Source organism: Salmo salar, chromosome 01, assembly GCF_965601325.2.
Source record: "Salmo salar chromosome 01, fSalSal1, whole genome shotgun sequence".
In the NCBI taxonomy this organism is placed as follows: Eukaryota; Metazoa; Chordata; class Actinopteri; order Salmoniformes; family Salmonidae; genus Salmo; species Salmo salar.
Genome location: NC_138291.1, coordinates 173,566,619 through 173,588,048, shown reverse-complemented (window position 1 = coordinate 173,588,048; position 21,430 = coordinate 173,566,619). Strand labels below are relative to the sequence as shown.

The window sequence follows — 21,430 nt, the reverse complement described above, 5'->3', positions numbered from 1 at the left end:
TTAATCTTTACGTTTTTATAGGGAACTATACTAGACTACACAATGTTCTCTTATCTCGGGAAAGTTGACTGTTCTGTTTCCTTAAATTGTTACCTTTTTACAAATGCGTTGCATAGCTACAGAATGTCCATATTTGGACATCGTATCATGTGACCGGCTTCTCTCCATATTTGGACATCGTATCATGTGACTGGGTTCTCTTGTCTCTGCTCCAATCGTATTGCTCAGATGTGACGCTCGAGATTCAAAGTTGGTCAGCGAGGCGTAGCTAGGCTAGCTTCTCAATGCCATGTTATGTTTTCAGTAGTAACGATAGTCTGCAATAATATTTGGTAGAACCTCTCGTTTATGAAAGCTGTGTAACTTTTGTGTGTGTTATTGTACCAGAATGGAAGGTAAAATGATCGGACCGGGTCCATACAGGGCAACAAAGTTGGTGAGTTTATGTCCAATGTTAATGTTTTCTAGCTAGTTTTGTGGTAATTTGCATAGGCAACGTTAATTTTCCAAATGGCTTGTTGGTTATGTTGTAAGACTTTTGTCGTTTAATCGGATAAAACACAGTTGTTTGGCTAACGCTAACTAGGTATTGCTCTTGGCTGGCTAGCGTTGAAGAAGTAACGTTCCGGCGCTGTCCAGTGCACACTGGCAAGGTTTCTCACCGTGGTAAACTTGGTATCTTTGCCAGTCAGAACTTCAGGTTAGGCTCTTTGTGAAAGAAAAAATGTGTTCAACATTGCACAGGTCTTACTTTCCCGATTCCCCGAACGGAGTTTCATAATCACACGGCAAAAGTGTAGGCAGTCTGTGGCACCGTCAATGCAACTAATTAGGGACCAACAACGAAGTGCATGATCACAACATTCAAATTTAAATAGCTTTAACCACGTGACTTAGCAACCTCATTTCAACTTTGGATGCGTTAGTAAATTCACTTGAGTGCCAGAGTGCGATCTAGGCATTCATACATTTAGAGCGTTGTCAGATTGTCCATTCTTAAATTGAGAGCGTTTCGCTCTCAGGGATTTTAGAGCGCAATGTACGATCTTGCTGAGTAGGGTTGATCTGAGCGTTCTGACCTCAACGGCAGTCAACCACCCAAGCGAACTGGCTAACGTTGGCTAGCTTCCTAGCTACTTCCAGACACAAATGAGAGAACACCTCACTCTGACCATTTTACTTGCCCTAGCAGAGCTCATTATCCAGAGTGGTGACTAACTGTGCTGCTGGCAACAATTTAATATTTTTTGCCGAAGTTTACTGACACCGGCCATATTCAACAGGTGTTGCGCGTTTGTAAATTCATCAGTAGTTCTGCGCTCTGGCACATTCAGATGAGTGCTCTGAAATCTGAGTACATAGCCAGAGTGAATTTATGAACGCACCCTTTGTATTATACCTTCTATAGAGGCATGTGCTTCTACATCTGCATTGTTTGGGGTTTTAGGCTGGGTTTCTGTACAGCACTTTGACATCGGCTGATGTAAAAAGGGCTTTATAAATACATTTGATTGATCCTTTAGTTCTCAAAAAATTATCTCTATGTATATTTATTAAAACTCAATAGCTCCTTGACCATGTGACCTAGACACCTCAACCCAACTTTGGAATGTTTACATGTAGGGAAATACATTGTTCACCCTTTGGTTTTCCCAAAAAGGCGCTTTCATGATTTTATATAAATATTTGAAACTTTAAAATGACTATCTCTTCAGTGTGACTTAGCAGCCTCATTTCAACTTTGTAGTATTCCTTATATAGAAGCATGTTGCACACCCTTTAGTTCTCAAACGATTCCTATATTGAAAAAAATATACAGTGCCTTAAAGTATTCGTACCTCTTGACTTATTCCACATTTTGTGACATCAGGAATTCAAAATGGATTAAATTGATATTTTTCTCACCCATCTACACACAATACACAGCTGACTCAAATAATACCCCATAATGACAGTGAAAACATGTTTTTAGCAATTTTTGAAAATATATTAAATGAAATACAGACATCTCATTTATATAAGTAATCATACTCCTGAGTCAATACATGTTATAATCACTTTTTGGCATCGACTACAGCTGTGACTCTGTGTAGCTTTCTAAGAGCTTTACACACCTGGATTGCACAATATTTGCACATTATTCTTTAAAAAAAATCTTCAAGTAGCTTGGTCATTGTTAGACAGCCATTTTCAAGTCTTGCCATAGATGTTCAAGTCGATTTAAGTCAAAAATGTAACTAGGTCATACAGGAACATTCAATGTCGCCTTGGTAACCAACTCCACTGTATATTTGGCCTTGTGTTTTAGGTAATTGTCCTGCTGAAAGGTACATTTGTCTCAGTTTCTGGTGGAAAGCAGACTGAACCAGGTTTTCCTCTAGGATTTTGCCTGTGCTTAGCTCTATTTCATTTAGAAAAAAATAGTTATTGCTGATGACAAGTATACCCATAACGTGATGCAGCCACCACCATGTTTGAAAATATGAAGAGTGGTACTCTGTTGTGTTGAATTTGCCCTGAACACAACTTTAGCTTTTAATTTTTATCTAATTTGTAATAAAAAAGACAATATCCCAAAACATAATCCCACTGATATGACACACAAACTCAATTTAAACAATTTTAAATTCAGGATCTGAATACTTTCTGAAGGCACTGTATATTGTACAATTTTTTTTAAATTTTTTTTTTAAATCCATAGCTCTTCGATCACATAGGCACCTCAAACCAACTTTGTATTGTTCAAATGGGAGGGACACACTGCACACCCTTTGGTTTTCCCAAAATGCACTTAGACCAGTGTTTCCCAAACTTGGTCCTCGGGACCCCAAGGGGTGCATGTTTTGGGTTTTGCCCTAGCACTACACAGCTGACTCAAATAATAAACAAATCATCAAGCTTTAATTGTTTGAATGAGCTGTGTAGTGCTAGAGCTCCCTTTGGAGTCCTGAGGACGGAGTTTGAGGAACACTGACTTAAACCATTTTTATATAATTATTTCAAACCATGTGATTTAGCAACCTCACTGTCCATTATTCCTTACATAGAGGCATGTTGCACACCCTTTGGTTTTCGGAAAAATGTATTATTTTTCACCATAATTTCTTAGGTCCTTGGTCTAAAAGTAAAAAATGTAACTATCGGAAATGATAATTGAGCAGTGGGAATGAAGCTGCCCCTGGCTCAGTCGGTCATGAATGTTGGTGTACTTAGCGTATCTTAGACCAAAGGGCAGCCTCTGGAAGAAGCCACACCGATTTGTGAATTGAGTCCGATGCTATTTGTGTTGCTTTTTTCCTTGCCTGTGTGTCATACAGCCTCTTAAGGCCTGAGCACTGTTGCCCTCAGACAGCAGACCCCAGACTGACTTCCTCAGCTTGATGTAACAGGTTGCCTCAGACCGCACACCCCAGACTGACTTCCTCAGCTTGATGTAACAGGTTGCCTCAGACAGCACACCCCAGACTGACTTCCTCAGCTTGATGTAACAGGTTGCCTCAGACAGCACACCCCAGACTGACTTCCTCAGCTTGATGTAACAGGTGGCAGGTGTAATAGCTCTGCAGGATTGTGGGAACTACGTTGAGGCGCCTCCGTCTCCATAGCAGGTAAGTGTCTAATGTACTTTGTTTTCAGTGAAGTTGAGGCTTCTGTCTGTAATAGCCTCTAAGTAATTGAAAATGCTGAACCTCTCTACCTGTTCTCAATTGAGGGTCAGCTGAGGTAACGAAATCAGCCTTCACACAGTTTCACCAGATAGGCATGCTCTCTCAAATTCTCCTAACCTATCTTGTGTACGGTATGGCCTTAGGCATGCTTCCTCAAATTCTCCTATCCTAAGATCACACAGTACACCAGATTGGACAGACTGACTCTAGACCCCCGGCACATAGACTATTGCAGGATATATACTTGAGACTAAGACGGGTGGGGGTTGGGCAACACTGGCCCCGTCCAAAATGACTCCCAGACAGGGCCAATCAAGCAGGATAAACATCAAAGCACAGCTCCCGCACCACTCAGGGGAAATCAAAGACCACTAACTTACTACCCTGAGACAAGGCTGAGTATAGCCCGGGAAGATCTCCTACCACACTAGCCCTAGGGTAAGCAAAACCGGACAGGAAGATCACGTCTGTGACTCAACCCACCCAAGGGAGTCGAGTGTAGCGAGCAAAGCCTGGCATGATGCGTCCTTATAGGGAAAGCATAGGACAGCATGAACAAGCCAGTGACACAGACTCCGTAATAGGTGCAGAGGCAGAGAATCCCAAGAGAGTGTGGAGCCGGCCAGGCAGAGACGGCAAGGGTGGTTCCTCTCGCCAGTGACTTCCCATTCACTTTCACTCCCCTGAGCCAGACTTCGCTCAATCATAGGACCTACTGAACAGATGAGTCTTCAGTAAAGACTTTAAGGTTGAGACAGTCTGCGTCTCTCACATGGATCGGCAGAGCATCCAATAAAAGAGGAGCTCTATAGGAGAAAGCCCTGCCTCTGGCTGTTTCCTTACAAATTCTAGGGACAATAAGGAGTCCTTCGTCTTATGACTGTAGAACACATGTACCGTAGGTATATACGGTGGAACCAAATCAGAGATGAGTAAAAGCAAGTCCATGCAACGCTTTGTATGTTAACAGTAAAACATTGAGCCTTAACAGGAAGCCAGCAGACTAGCACTGGAGTAAAATGATCACGTTTTGGTTCTAGTCAAAACATCTAACAAGGAACTGGGAGACTGGGTAATTATTGGAGTGTAACATAGGTGTTGTCTGAAGAGATGGTTTGTGAGTCTGGTTTTAAATATGCAAATAAATGGTTGATGGATGTTCCAGGAGTTTCAGAGGACTGCAGCTGAGCTGAAGTCACTGAAGACAAGGTTCCCAGTGGCCAGGAGTCTGGTGTTGGGGGTGAAAAGGAAGGGATTTAGGTGTGCAGCATGTCAGAGAGGTAGAAAGAGCCAGGACATGGAGAGGTTTGTAGGTGAGCAGGGGAGTTGGTGGAGAGAGGATGTTTTCCCAGGTTTTGGTGTGGATTATGGAATTTTCGGGTCCCAGTGGTTTGAAATAAAGGATCCAAGGATAGAGTGAACAACTGTCTTGTAAGCATTCAGATAATGTGCACAATGGTAAGAAGTTGCATACAGCCTGCCTGCAAACCTATCCAACGGTCACAGTCTGCAGCCTTACTTTATACCATAACGTCAGGTAAGGACCCAGAGGAGGGAGAACACTATATTTTCCCTCCCCTTGCCAGCCCATCAGAATGCCTGCAAACAGATTGAGACATAGTGGAGACACCAAAATGGTGTACCCTTCTGGATGAGCACTGAAGCAACAGAATTGTGAACATATTGAAGAGGATTGACAGAGAGGCTATAGAGATGAGCATTGCAGTAGTCCAAATAAGAGTCTGACAATCTGATAAACTGTTCAACACAATACTATTCAGAATGCCCAAAACCTGGCGGTCCAACTTTGCAGAGCAAAAAGTCTTACTTTTGTGTGAAACTCATGGCAGACATGCAATGTGTGTCCCTACCCTGTGAATAATGCAAACATTCCACAGTTGATTTAAAGTGCCTAGGTCATGTGATCAAGGAGCTATTGATATTCAAAGGCCAAAATGTAACTAATAAATTAAGGTAAAAGAAATTCAACAATTGTCCCTTTTGAACATTCCAAAGTTGGTTTGAGGTGTCTACATCACATATTAAAGGAACTGATGAGTTTTAAGGGATTTTTAAAAATACATATATATGTTTAATCTAGGAATCGTTTTATGAGAACTAAAGGGTGCGCCACATGCCTCTCTCTATATAAGGAATAATACAAAGTGGAAATAAGATTGGTAAGTCACGTGGTTGAAGAGCTATTGAAATTGTAATATTGTGATCATGCACTTTGTTGACGGTCCCCAACCAATTGCATTGTCCTTTGCCATGTGATTATGAAACTGGTCAGAATCGGAAAAATAAGACCTGTGTAATGTTGTACACCTTTTTTATATTTTTTATAAAGAGCCTAACCTGAGCTATGCAGTTCAAAGGTTTGAATGTCTGGCGAATCTCCAACCAACGTTACCACGGTAAGATACCCTCTGGCCAACAGCCATTAACTGCAGACTGTCATATTTGTATTGACATGTCTAACCACAGAATTAAATGGAACAACGAAATTGTCTCTCTAACCCTAATTTACAGAAGGCAATGAACCGTTTTGTGGAGATTCCTTTAATTGCTGCCAGTCTGATAACCCAGAGGACAGGAAATAAACACTATAAACAATGGTTTTGCTTCTAACTAGTAGTGGGAATGAACATGGTCACGGATTGATTTAAATTGTAGCCTAATGCCCATATTATAAAAGCCTGATAGATGAAGTACCTAAAATATGCATTTCCATTGGAATACAGCATTTCATTGACTTGTTTGTCTAATTTCATCTACCATTTGTATAGTTTTTACACATGGTCTTGAAGATGTGCCATCATCTAAATCCTTGTACATCGTCTAAATCCTTGTACATTATGGGCCATTTTCCCGGACAATGATTAAACCTAGTGCTCAATGGAGAATCTCATTGAAATTGCTTTTTATCCAGAACTAGGCTTAATCTGTATCTGGGAAACTAGCCATAGATGTGAGAGCCCTCCATCTAGGCAGAGTTACTATGCAGCCATCTACCGAGCTACAGTATATTACCATGATCTACCGATGGGCAACTTTGATGGAATGGGGCCCACAAAAAAACTTAACTCATCATGAGGGGTCTGAGTACCCACATCCCCCAAAAAATTACATTTTAAAGTTAATTTCTTGCAATTCTACATATTTTGCAATGGGGCGTAGAGAAAAGGTTGCAATTTTATAACTAATTTCTTGAAATTTTCCCATTGGGTGGAAGCAAATGTTTTCAGTTTTTAATATGATAACTGGTGATCAATGGGCCAAACCCCGGTCCCTAATTCTACCATGCTTTCTACAAGTTTAGATAGCTGGCCGCTACACTAACTTACCAATCTCCATTTTTTTTTTTAGCAGACATGGGCTAATTGAGTGACTGCTGATGCACAAATTTCAAAATTGAACCTTGTGTATTCTATTATTCTAACTGTCAACAGTAATTTGAGACGCCGACTGAGTTCCTAAAATTTTTTATTTATATATTATTATATATTTTTTTATTGGTCCGCGGGCCTACAAAAGGGGGCCGCTCCGCCAGTTGCCCATCCCTGATCTAGCTACAGTCAAAAGTTTGGACACACCAACTCATTTAAGGGTTTTTCTTTATTTTTACTATTTTCTACATTGTAGAATAATAGTGAAGACATCAAAACTAGGAAATAACACACGGAATCATGTAGTAACCAAAAAAGTGTTAAACAAATTCTTCCAAGTAGCTACCCTTTACCTCATGAAGCTGGTTGAGAGAATGCCAAGTGTGCAAGGCAGTCACCTGGAATGCATTTCAGTTAACCTCCACAGGATCGGTGGGTCCCCCGTGGGACGGTTGAGCTAACGTAAGCTAATGCGATTAGCATGAGGTTGTAAGTAACAAGAACATTTCCCAGGACATAGACATATCTGATATTGGCAGAAAGCTTAAATTCTTGTTAATTTAACTGCACTGTCCAATTTTCAGAAGCTATTATAGTGAAAGAATACCATGCTATTGTTTGAGGAGAGTGCACAGTTATGAACTTAAATGTTTCAATAAACCAATTAGGCACGTTTAGGCAGTCTTGATACAACATTTTGAACAGAAATGTAATGGTTAATTGGATCAGTCTAAAACTTTGCACATACACTGCTGCCATCTAGTGGCCAGAATCTAAATTGCGCCTGGACTGTAATAATATGTTATGGCCTTTTCTCTTGCATTTCAAAGATGATGGTACAAAAAAACATGTTTTTTCTTTGTATTATCTTTTACCAGATATGTGTTATATTCTCCTACATTCATTTCACATTTCCACAAACTTGTGTTTCCTTTCAAATGGTATATCCTTGCTTCAGGTCCTGACCAAGTCCATATTATGGCAAAAACGGCTCAAATAAGCAAAGAAAAACAACAGTCCATCATTACTTTAAGACATGGTGAGTCAAGCTGGAAAATTTAAAGAACTTCTAAAGTTTCTTCAAGTGCAGTCGCAAAAACCATCAAGCGCTATGATGAAACTGGCTCTCATGAGGACCGCCACAGGAAAGGAAGACCCAGAGTTACTTCTGCTGTAGAGGGTAAATTCATTAGAGTTACCAGCCTCAGAAATTGCAGCCCAAATAAATGCTTCAGAGTTCAGGTAACAGACACATCTCAACATCAACTGTTCAGAGGAGACTGATTGAATCAGGTCTTCATGGTCGAATTGCTGCAAAGAAACCCCTAAAGGAAACCAATAAGAAGAAGAGACTTGCTTGGGCCAAGAAACACGAGCAATGGACCAGTGGAAATCTGTCCTTTTGGTCTGATCAGTCCAAATTTGCGATTTTTGGTTCCAACTGCAGTGTCTTTGTGAGACGCAGAGTAGGTGAACGGATGATCTCCGCATGTGTTGTTCCCACCGTGAAGCATGGAGGAGGAGGTGTGGGGGTGCTTTGCTGGTGACACTGTCGTTGATTCATTTAGAATTCAAGGCACACTTAACCAGCATGGCTACCACAGCATTCTGCAGCGATACGCCATCCCATCTGGTTTGCGCTTAGTCCCACTATCATTTGTTTTTCAACAGGACAATGACCCAAGACACTTCCAGGCTGTGTAAAGGTTATTTGGCCAAGAAGGAGAGTGATGGAGTGCAGCATCAGATGACCTGGCCTCCACAATCACCCGACCTCAACACAGTTTGGGATGAGTTGGGATAAGTTGGACGGCTACTTTGGGTGGCTACTTTGAAGAATCTCAAAAAGAAAATATATTTTGATTTGTTTAACACTTTTTTTGGTTACTACATTGATTCCATGTGTTATTTCATAGTTTTAATGTCTTAACTATTATTCTACAATGTATAAAATAGTTAAAATAAAGAAAAATCCTTGAATGAGTAGGTGTCCAAAGTTTTGACTGGTACTGTTTGTGTATATAGAGAGATCTACCACTCTAGCTGTTGCTTCATGTATTAAACTGAGGACTATGTACTCCCTAAGCTTCAAACCACATGATTTATATTATTTATTTTTATTTTACTGTTATTTTACCAGGTAAGTTGACTGAGAACACATTCTCATTTACAGCAACAACCTGGGGAATAGTTACAAGGGAGAGGAAGGGAATGAATGAGCCAATTGTAAGCCAATGATATCCCTGCATGTATTTTACATATGCATTTAGTTTGTTATTTAGGCCTATATTTGACATGCCCCATGTGAAAGTAGAGATTGGGGTGTTACTGGCTAGGTTATTTGTTAAAAAACAGGATGTAACTCCTCATCATAGCACATTATTAACACTAAATATGTGTTAAATAAAACTCTTGAATGGATCTCTGTCCTGCAGTGGAATGAAACTATCAAGCTCTTCCGTGGAGGCATGCCTCTGAAAAGACACTGGGCATACTTCCGTAGCTATGACAACAGCTTCACTGGATCCGAGGCCGTTGATTGGCTACATGAGCTGCTGAAGCGAAACCATAACTTTGGGCCAGAGGTGACCCGGTACCAGACCCTGCAGCTGCTCAGGAAATTCATGAAGAACCACGTCGTTGAGGATGTCAAGGGCCGCTATGGTAAAGAAGACTTTGAGGACAGTGGTCAAGTCTACAGGTGATGATGATGTCCTGTTATTGGGATGTGTGTGTTTTCAATGTCATTGCCTTTCATGGTACTAAGGTGTCATGGCTGACTACTTTGCTGCATAATTACATTTTGGTAATATACCAGACGCTCTTATCAAAAGCTATTTTTAAAGGAGCAATTAGGCGCTATGCTCAAGGCCACATTGACAGATACAATTTGTTTTTCACCCAGTCTGCTTACTGGCCCAACGCTCCAAATCGCTAGGCTACCTGCCGCTCTATGAGAGGAGTAGGCAGGCAAAGTAATGTGTCAAAAAAGGCCAATGCACACACGACATGAAATGACCCTGTCTGCTTTTATGTGGTCTAAGGAGATATTTAGCAGATAAAGACATCTGAACGCCTGTGGTCCTTACATGTGCATGAATGTGTGGAAGGGCTGCTGGTCAGTTGTCTGTCCTCATTTGTTCATACCCCTGACTTCCCTCCTCTGTGACCCTAGGTTCCCTCCTACGTCCCCCCTGAAGCCCCTGCCCCAGCGGCCCCCAGTGTCAGAGAACTGCGACCTGCCCCGGCTCATCCGCTGGGACGACTACGAGGAACTGCCGCAGCCAGAGAAGATCCCCATGAAGTCTCTGATCCTGGTGAGAGAAACTGAGAGAGGCCAGGGGCTAGTACAGCTGTTTATCTTTACAGTTAGCTGTTGCTGTTTTCACTGACCTTTTTTAATTGTTATTTCATTTTAGAGATGGCACAACAATATGTAGTAATTATTATTATACACATGCACTTAGAAACTGGGAAACATGTTAAAATGTACTACTAATAATATAATGTATGCCATTTAGCAGACACTTGTATCCAACGTGACTTAAGTTATGTGTGCATATATCTTTCGTATTTGTGGTCCCAGTGGGACTAATAAACAGTATTTTAGGGTTCCATTGGTGTCATAGATTTCTATGTTTTGTATTTTCCTCAGAACTCAGAGACGTGGAACAAGAGACACAGCATAGCCATTGGCGAGGTGCACGAGTGCAAAATCATACGCAGGAGTGACATCACCCCCAAGCAAGTCGACCAAATCTGGAAGAAAATGACAATCGCACAGTACGTAGCTAGCTATCCACCACACACCATCAATGGACTTGCGCTTGTAGGTCACACTGTGTGTGTGTGTGTGTGTCGTTGCTTTTCCTTTTACAACTGTTGAATACTACATTCTGTTTTAGTTTGCAGAGAGTGCTGGGTCTGAAGACAATGGATGGAGTGTTGGATCCCAAACACGTGAATGCGAAGCATATCATTCACAATGTATTCAGTGTCAACAAAACAGGAATAGTCATTGTGAAGAACAAAGCGGGTATGTAACTTTTGCAGTCATTCTGTAACATTGCTCATGACTATTACTGTATAAGATTAACATTTAATAACTAAGGCTAAATTCTAAAATATAGTTTAACTTTTTTTATATTTTGTCATGTTTTGCATTACCAGAGGACATGCCTTATTGGGTTCTATCAGCAATGAAGTGCCTAGCCAACTGTGAGTAAAGCTATACTGATGATAAACCTCTCCTCTTACCATTTAAACATCTGCTTATGTTTGCTTTGGGTCTTCTTGTTTTGTATATAAAGTTAGGCTTGAATCTCTCTCTTCTTTAGGGCCCAACGGTAGGGAGACCAAGCAGCCCATGTACCCAGGCTTTGAGCGTGATGTGCTGCGGACGGTGGCTGAGTACTTCCAGAGACTCAAAGAGCCCCTGTTGACCTTCCAGCTCTATGAAGTCTTTGTTAACATTCTCAGTGAGTAATGTGTCAACTTACAACAATGATAGTAGAAAACACCACTACTCCTGAAGAGGAAGCACTGCATTATTTCTGTTATCAGTTAAATATAAAAAATCTGATCTATGGCCACTTTGTGAGGTAGAAGAGGAAGCGCCTCTTGTTATGTGTTATGTAAACGGAACACTTCAGGGCCACACAGAACTCTTACTGTAGCCTTGCCTTACCATATTTAAATTGGGCAAACAATCGTGGACCATTTGGTTTGTAATAAACAGTCCAATAAAATTGTATCAAAACCACATGAGAAACGGATAAATGCAATGCCAGGGAAGGTCCTGTGTACCTTAAGCCATCTCTTCCCCCAGGTCTGCTGCAGCAGAAAGAGGTGGCAGCGGAGGCCCTCCAGGTGTGCAGCCTCCTCCTGCCACCGGCCAACCGCCGCAGACTCCAGCTGCTCCTCCGCCTCATGGCCAGGGTCTGCCAGAACCCCGCCCTTCCCCCGCTTAACGACACCATAGCAACACGCACCCTGGTACAAACTACTTTCCATCGTAACTGTTGTTATGGAGGGCTTGCAGTTATATGGATTTTCCCACTAGGTTTCAAAGCTCTTCATAGTAAGTGACTGTGTTTTTCTGTTTTCACTCCCCACTCATTGTTCGTGGTCAGATGGTGCAGACATTCTCGCGCTGCATCCTGGGCTCTGCAGAGGAGGTGGACCTGGATGAGCTTCTGGCCACCAAGCTGGTCACCTTCATGATGGAGCACCACGACAGTGTCCTCAGGGTGCCCTCTAACCTGCACAGACATGTGGAAGATCACCTCTCCCACCTCAGGAGGGTACAGGTCAGCCTGACGCGGTCATAGCATACTGTTTACAAACCCAGAGAAAGTACACTGACAGCCTGTCTTGGGTCGTGTTCATTAGGGCACGCAGCGGAAAATGAAAATGTGCATTTCTCATGGGACAAATCCAGATAATTCCTCTCTATTTTAGTCCCGTTTTCTTCAATTTGGTGCCTAATGAACACGACCCTGGTCAAATGGTGTATGTTGATATGTGAAAGGGTGTGCTTTTGTTTTACCCTTGGTGTGGTAGCGATTGTTTGATTTCTCAAGCTTTGTCACTATACTGGGTTCAAGTGCGACTGATAATTTAATAACCGCTATATAATGTCATAACTTACTATATACTATGATCACTTTTATATATTTACATTTACCTACCAGTTGCATCAATTCAATCTCTGGATTTTCATTGAACATGCAGGATTCTTAACAGCCTCTCCCTCTATCAACCCCAGACCAATAAGTATTTTTCATCTCTCACTTTCTCTACCCCCAGATAAAGTATGCCGGTGCGGATACAGACGCCTCCCTGGTGTCTCCGTCGTACTGCAGGAAGATTAGCAGGGCAGAGTTTGAGGAGCAGAGAGTCTCCAGCTCCCAGGGGCCCATGCAGGAGCTGCTGGAGGGCCTCATTGCCGACACTGAGCTCTCAGCCAAGGACAAGAGGAAGAGACTCAAGCAGGTACACTCGAAGAAGAGCTCTTTCCCTATATTAACTTTGCTAGGGCAGGATTGATCAAACTCCAGCCTACTGGCGCTCTGTAAACTAATCATCTTACCATTCTTCAGTTCCAGAAGTCCTATCCGGAGATCTACCGCAGGCGGTTCCCCACAGCGGAGAGCAAGGCTGCCGTCTTACCAGAGAAAGCTCCACGGCTCAAACCCCAGCTCATGCTCCTAACCTTGAAGAAACCCTTCCAGCCTTTCCAAAGGAGCTGGAGCTTTAGGGCCTAACTCTCACCTCTGACTCTGCACGTCTGACCTCTACAGTGTGGCCAGGAGACAGGGAGGATTATGGGTGTTGGAGTGTTTGGAGCTTATTCCACAGCAGGTCAATGAGAATAGAATTCACAGGGGTAAAGTGGCAATAGATGGAATTGTGTTGCCAATTTGACTTACTATTCTAGAAACTACTGTTAAACTAAGAAGAGAAGTATCGTAGAAACTACTGTTAAACTAAGAAGAGGACGCTAGGAATCCATAAAGGGCAGCTTGTGTTAGCCAACATTAAACAGTGAATGGAAATTATCATGCATAACAGGTCCATTGAATTGGTCACTACAGGTAGAATTAGAAATTTGTGTGCCACGTTTAAATTGGTTTTAAAAAACGAAACAAAAATAACCCCCTTTTTCTCCCCAATTTCGATCTTGTCATCGCTGCAACTCCCCAATGAGCTCGGGAGGTGAAGGTCGAGTCATGCGTCCCCCGAAACATGGTTCTAAACACCCGTCCGCTTAATCCGGAAGCCACCCGCACCAATGCGTTGTAGGAAACACCGTTCAACTGACGACCAGGTCAGCCTTCTGTCGCCCGGCCCGCCAAAAGGAGTCGCTAGAGCGCGATGTGCCAAGTAAAGCCCCACCAGCCAAACCCTCCCTTAACCCGGACGACGCTGGGCCAATTGTGCGCCGCCTTATGGAACTTCCGATCACAGCTGATTGTGATACAGCCCGGGATCGAACCTGGGTCTGTAGTGACGCCTCTAGCACTGCAATGCAGTGTCTTAGACCGCTGCACCACTCGGGAGGCCCATGTGTTTTTTTCCCACCAAGTGAAAACTGATTTTTTTTAAAAAGTCAAATGCATTTCAATTGGCCATTTACAGTGAGCTCCAAAAGTATTGGGACAGTGACGTAGCTGCAGCACTTTGGATTTGAAATGATACAATGACTATGGGGTTAAAGTGCAGACTGTCAGCTTTAATTTGAGGGTATTTTCATGTCATTTTAGGGAACCAAAAGTATAGGAAACAAATTCATATGTGTATTAAAGTAGTCAAAAGTTTAGTATTTGGTTCCATATTCAAAGCACGCAATGACTACATCAAGCTTGTGAATACACATTTGTTGAATGCACTTGCTGTTTGTTTTGGTTGCGTTTCAGATTATTTTGTGCCCAATAGAAATTAATGGTAAATAATGTATTGTCATTTTGGAGTCACTTTTATTGTAAATATGAAGAATAGAATGTTTCTAAGCACTTCTACATTAATGTGGATGCCACCATGATTATTGATAGTTCTTAATGAAATCATGAATAATGATGAAAGTTACAGACGCACAAATATCATACCCCCAGAAATGCTAACCTCTCCTATTATTGTAATGTTTGGGGAATGATATTTGTGATTTTTAAGTTTCTAACTCCTCATTATTCATGATTCATTCAGGATTATCCGTAATTATGGGGGATCCACATTTAATGTAGAAGTGTTTAAAAACATTGTATTATTTATAATAACAGTGACTCAAATGACACAATACATTATTTACCAAGCATTTCAATATGGCACAAAATAATCTGAAACACAACCAAAACAAACAGCAAATTGCACACAACAAGATTGTAGAGTCACAAGCGTGATGTAATCATTGCATACTATGAATATGGGACCAAATACTAAACTTTAAACTACCTCTTGAGGCTACAATCCCGCTAATGGGATTGGTTGGACAACAACCAGTGAGATAGCACGGCGCGATATTCAAAACAAAATAATCTCAAAATTAAAATTCAAGTATTATACGGCATTTTAAAGATACTCAACTCGTTAATCCAATCACATTGTCTTATTTCAAAAAGGCTTTACGGTGAAAGAAAAACATTAGATTATTTTAGCATAGCACCTCAGCAAAGAAAAAAAAAAGGCATTTTCCAAGCATGATAGCCATCACAAAACCAGATATACAGCTAAAATTAAGCACTAACCTTTGACAATCTTCATCAGATGACACTCTTAGGACATCATGTTAGACAATACATGCATTTTTTGTTCGATCAAGTTTATATTTATATCCAAAAACCCAATTTTTACATAGGCGCGTGGCGTTCAGAAAATGTTTTCTCCCCGTAACCTCCGGTGAATAGGCACATTTAATTTACGGAAGAACTCATAAACGTTGAAACATTTTATAACAATTATTTAAAGAATTAATCTACTCCTTTATGCAACCACTTTGTCAGATTTCAAAGTAACGTTACGGAAAAAGCACATTGTTCAATATTCTGAGTACAGAATTTAGCCTTCAATGCTAAGCTATACAGTTAGCCTACAACCACGGCGTCGACAAATCTCTAACAATATGTTCGAAATATTTACTTACCTTTGCTGATCTTCGGCGGAATGCACTCGGATGGGCACCCACTTCCACAAGAATTGTTCATTTGTTCTGCAAAGTCCATCATTTATGTCCAAATACGTCCGTTTTGTTGACCCATCCACAACACTTTACAATGCCATGTGGCGTGGACGCAAATCCATAGACAAAATGTTCAAAGTTCCATTACCATTTGTAGAAACACGTCAAACAATGTTTACAATCAATCCTTTAGGGTATTTTTTTACGTATAATTGTGATAATAAGACACCTCTCCTCAGACTGGCCAATGATTGACTGAGCCAAAATGATCTGCCCGGTAACAGATGATGGTTGAAACCTGTTTATAAAGATTGTTGACAGCCAATGGAAGAGTTAGGAGGTGTAACGTAAATCCTATGTCACTGTAGTTTTCCAAGGGATTCTAAACAAAAACTACATTTCTAAATTCTCCCACTTCCTGATTCAATTTTTCTCAGGTTTTTGCCTGCCATATGAGTTCTGTTATACTCACAGACACCATTCAAACAGTTTTCTATTAAAATCTACTAATAATATGTATATTAAATTTTCTGGGCCAGAGTAGTAACCTGTTTAAATTGCGTACGTTTTTCATCCGGCTGTGAAAATACTGCCCCCTAGCCCCTACACAAGTGAATTTATCCCAATACTTTTGGTCCACTAAAATGGTGGTGTTTATGTACAAAAAGTGCTGTTATTTCTAAACGGTTCACCCAATATGGATGAAAATTCCCTCAAGTCAAATGAAAGATCGACAGTCGTCTGTACTTGAACCTCATAGTCATTGTATCATTTCAAAGCCAAAGTTCTGGAGTAAAGAGCCAAAACAACGACAAATGTGTCACTGTCCCAATACTTCTGGAGCTCACTATATGTCCCTGTTAATATTATTTGGTGAGAGTGGTCTTTCTCAGAACACATAGGTACTGAAGGGCTGGAAGAGTCCTTTTTCTTCAATATAGCACTGGTCTATGGAATTGTCAGTCATCTCTGATTCTTCACTTAATTTGATTATATAATTTCATAATCATCTTGTTTACTACTAGGCCTTCTGGAAACATACCCCAGTTTGCTTTGGGGTGGATCGAGTCATTTCATGAGACAAATGTGTTGTTTTTCAATTTAATAGTCATGGTACTGTATTTCAGTAATGGAAAATGTTATTTCAAGTTTAATATATTTTTGATAATTCTAAACTACGTTCATCGGCATTGCCTTTACATCTGTTTTTCTGATCACACTGGAGAACTAGAAACCGTCGTTAAGAATGTTGCTGAAGAATTCACTGAAGTGCCAATTGATAATATTGTATATTTGTTGGAATGCTGTTAGTAATTTTGTATTTAGTTTTCAGAAGTTATTTTTCACACGGTCACACAGTATGTCCTTTACTATAACAAGCATGTTTATGTTTTTCCATTTTGTTTTATTTCCTGTCACTTTCTCTTACTACTGTACCTACTTTATCTAATGACATCACTTTTTAGCTTTCATCACCTTTTTTTTTTTTCTTTGAGAGATGTTTAATCATAAAAAAACTAACATTTAGCACTGGATAATTGTATACAGATGATATCACTACAAGTATTTTTGGCGGATAATGTTAGTGGGTAGATGGAAGAATGCTGGAATCTTGACTGTTACGCACTTACTGCAGGTAGTAAGTGGCTGCTCTTGCATTTTTGCTGGAATAAGGAAAACTGATGAATACAAGAAATGTAAAAGAAGGTGTCTCGTCGACTCTTTCTTGTGTATGAAATCCACTCGACAAATAACATTCAGTTGAGGACAGGTCATCTTTTTCAGATGGAATCAAAGCACATTTTTATTGGACTGTGGCTAAAGGCTCTCCAACTCTGGTTTTCAATGAAGTAGGTAGGATTCATGAGTACCTTCCTATACCATAAACAGTCAGCACTTTAACCTCATATCATATGTATCATTTCAAATCAAAAGTGCTGGAGTACAGAACCAAAACAACAAGAAATGTGTCACTGTCCCAAAACCTTTGGAGCTCACTGTGCTTTCGACATAGAATCAAGCATACATTTTATGGCTCTAGCTTGAAGGCAAAAGCCATCCTCACCTGGTTTGTGCCCGCTCGGATTTTTGGGGTGCATGACGCCCATGCTTGTAGCCATCATTAATGATCGTGCTGCACTTTTCTCCTGGCAAAAAAATAAATAAAAAATGCATGAAATGTATAAAATGGATGCATTCACTACTGTAAGTCGCTCTGGATAAGAGCGTCTGCTAAATGACTAAAATGTAAAAATGTAAATGTAAATTTGGCCTCCTTTCAGCTGGAAACGGCTCCAATTCTTCAATGTTTGAGTGGGTGCCTTCTATCAACTGTGATTTTCAGATCTGGCCATAGGTTTTCGATAGTATTCAGATTTGGTCTCATCGTTTGCCACTCCAGAACAATCCAGGGTCATTCTTGAATTGTGGTGGTAAATGCTGTCCCTTGATTTTAGCACCTTGTAAAAGTCCATTTAAATGAAGGGGAAATAACATTGTGAGCAAAATTATTAATCATATCACTTTTGTAAATTATTTTTAAAAGGTTTGATGACCTTAGATTTGAGTGTTTGTTCCCTCCATTTCAGAAAACCCTCAGAAAACCCTCATTTACCTAAAATGTCTCATTGGTGTTACTACTTCTACTGGTGGCACAATGTTATCATAATGGTACAAATGATTTAAAGTCATTAAGCTAAAATATTATTGGATTTACAATGGAAAGATTTACCCAAATACATTTAAATAAATACAAATCTAGAAAAATACAGTTAATTCTTTACAAAATGCCATGCCCAAATGCCACTGTAATTCAAGAAAAAAACCCTCTAGCGTTTCTTCTTGAACCATTCCTGGGTGCTGTTGTTCTGTTTGAAGACCCACAATTTTTAATGGAGACCTAGTTTTTGGACACTGGATTGAACATTGCACTCCAAAACACCTTGCACACGTTCAAAGCCCCCAGTACCAAACACAGCAAAGCAACCCCACATCATTATCGAACTTCCCCAATGTTTAGTCACCATAATTGTATACTGGTGTGTTTTGTTTGTGCCATGTATTCTCCTTTCCACAAGAGGGTAGTGTTGATGTTTGAGGATAAAGATTTTAATGACAATGCGTCTTGGAAATGTACACATTGTCTTCAATAAGTTAATGATGAACAACATTTCAATACCTTCAAATAGCTTGAAAATCCTACATTTCTTATCAAATACCAACCTTCTTGCCGGTGATATAGAGCCTTTGTTGAAAATAAGTTTGGCTTTTAGATATAGATATGTAATATTTCTGCGAAATAATTTTAATATGTTCCAATGCCCTACACTCATTGTATAAATCCTGTTTTTAAAATGGATTGAAGCTTTAGTGTACCCTGCAAACACAAAACCTACCACTGAAGCCTTTTAAATTAGAATTGTTCTAGTAGTATATTCTCATGGAGTTATACCTGAAAGGAAGGCAGACAAGTGCTGCATTATCCAAAGAGAAAAGAGAGGTCTAATTTGAACTGTACTGTGACTCAATTCGAGTGGTGGCTAATGCACATGAATGACCAATCAAAGTTCTAGTTTTCCTCTGGCATGAGCTTTTGTTCATTTTGAGGTGTAGTGTTTTGTCAAACATAACACATCTGATCAGCTGCCTCTTCTACTGCCACTAACAGATTCACTATTTCTACGAGATCTAATCATCATTTATTTCCTTACAGGGTGCTCTGCTTTCACTTTGGGGATGTTTTTGGACTTGGCTGTCCTACAGAACCTGCTGGTTTATTTAGCCATTCACTTTGGCTGTAGACCAGGCAACGATTCATCATCCCATGTTTATAGGGTCTGGCCGACACTCCAAACAAAAGCTGGTGAACCGTCCTCCCAGCCCACTCCAAATCAATGGTAGCTTACCAGAGGCACAATGTCTGTACACCACTATCCCACTCCACTTTCCACAGCCAAACAGTATGTGGAACTGCTACAAAGCTGCAACAACAGCTTGAATCTTCTCTAAGTTTAATGCCCAGTATAATGTACACGTTTAATCTTCCACGTCAAGTGATCAATGGTCAGTCTTTCCATAGCTATGTGGTACACAGTTTTATTTGCCTCCAGCAGGAATGTGTGAGTGATGGACATGCTGTTCCAAGCATATAATAACTATCTGCTGCTAGTAGGACAGGCCGTTCGCTAAATTCCCAAACAATGAGGTCAAGGTCACCAAAGTAGTTTTTTCCTCTCAATGAGAAATGTTGTTTAATGTAATGATAAGGGCCGAATGTTCATATGCCAGATTATATTTGATACATTTATACATGCACCATGCTGAATATGCCTGTTGAAAAGACGTGTGCCCAATATCAATTTGTTCTCGTCCATACATGGACATTTCTTGATGCCCCAAATAGCTTTGTATGTACAGGCAGTGACTTCACTTATAACAAAAATAAAACCAAATAACTTTGCTTGTCAAACCAAAAAATGCAACTATGGAAGGGGTGAAAGTGTATTTTTAACTAAGGTTTGTCGTAGAAACACTTGCATCATTGGAAATAGCACTTTTAAAAGGAACTCAACTTTGTGTTGAGAGACATATTTGAATCTACTTTGAATCCAAAGGTTAATTTATTCATTATGCTTTCCAAAGCAGGTTCCAGTGAAAGGAAAATGCTTTTTCACGGCCTAAATTGAAAAAACGGCCTTTCAACCACATTGGGAAAATCACATTTGCATGCGGCCTCCAGAGGTAGCGCAGAATAGACATGCCAGCATTTCATACACAGCAGGTTGGTGGCAACTTATTTGGGGAGGACGGGCAGTTGGTAATGGCTGAAGTGGAATGAGTGGAATGGTATCAAATACATAGTTTCTATGTGTTTGATGCCATTCCATTCGCTCCTTTCCAGCCATTATTAGGAGTCGTCCTCCCCTCAGCAGCCTCCACTGATTTCACATCTGTGAGCGAATGTTGGAATGGAAACAAAATCTACCATTTTGAAACCTTTGCATCACGTGGACATACTTCACTAGCCCTTCACCAATATTTCCTATACAAACGCACCCCATGTGAATGGCTGAGAGATAACTGAATACTCAAACAGCAGAGCTATTGAGATTTGGAAGATGAATCTTGATCAATGTTATATCATGCACTGTGTACATCACATTACTTCTTTCTCCAGATGTTGACATTGCCCAGTCACTGACAGTCTGCTGTGGAGGTGATGAGAGATGGACAATGCTTCCTCTGGCAGGCAGGTGGGTACACAATCACCTTGGTGAAAAGACGTCAGTGACAGTGAGTTAGAAGGGTTAAGTGGGGCTAACTATTGTTGACAAAAGAGTGATTCTGCTTCCACGCCCTCGTATAAGACGTAAATGGCTGTCTCCACTGACAACACCTGGTGTTATTATGTCATGCCTGCACAGGACTCACTGTGTTTGTCCAAAATGGGACCCTATTCCCTATATAGTACACTGCTTTTGACCATAGCCCTGAAGGCCCTGGTCAACAGTAGTGCACTATAAAGGGTATAGTGTGCCATTTGGAAAGCACACTCTGTCTGTACTTTTAAGTGGCAAGCTGATATGCTAAATATCATAAGGCGCCGGATATGTTGACACATTGTATGTGCAAATAAAACAAATGACTTAGACTTGGATTGTGGTCAAAAAAGTCAATAGAATGAATGCAGCTCCACCCAA

At 40.6% G+C, this 21,430-nt stretch overlaps 1 protein-coding gene across 3 annotated transcripts; it reads left to right on the top strand.

The window, feature by feature from the left end:
- Window positions 1-219: 219 nt before the first annotated feature.
- On the top strand, window positions 220-17,437 carry LOC106571334 (DEP domain-containing protein 1B). Of its 3 annotated transcripts, none has more exons than XM_014144295.3 (12): window positions 220-436; window positions 8,729-8,879; window positions 9,493-9,758; window positions 10,233-10,374; window positions 10,713-10,840; window positions 10,963-11,093; window positions 11,228-11,275; window positions 11,395-11,535; window positions 11,886-12,052; window positions 12,190-12,366; window positions 12,866-13,051; window positions 13,159-17,437. In XM_014144295.3, exons 3-12 carry the CDS (start codon window positions 9,526-9,528, stop codon window positions 13,321-13,323), a joined length of 1,518 nt encoding a protein of 505 aa, XP_013999770.1. In that variant the 5' UTR covers window positions 220-436; window positions 8,729-8,879; window positions 9,493-9,525; the 3' UTR covers window positions 13,324-17,437. The 3 variants fall into 3 exon arrangements, with proteins under 3 accessions (XP_013999770.1, XP_013999766.1, XP_013999762.1); XM_014144291.3 differs by lacking the exon at window positions 8,729-8,879 and adding an exon at window positions 6,019-6,085; XM_014144287.3 differs by lacking the exon at window positions 8,729-8,879.
- Window positions 17,438-21,430: the final 3,993 nt, after the last annotated feature.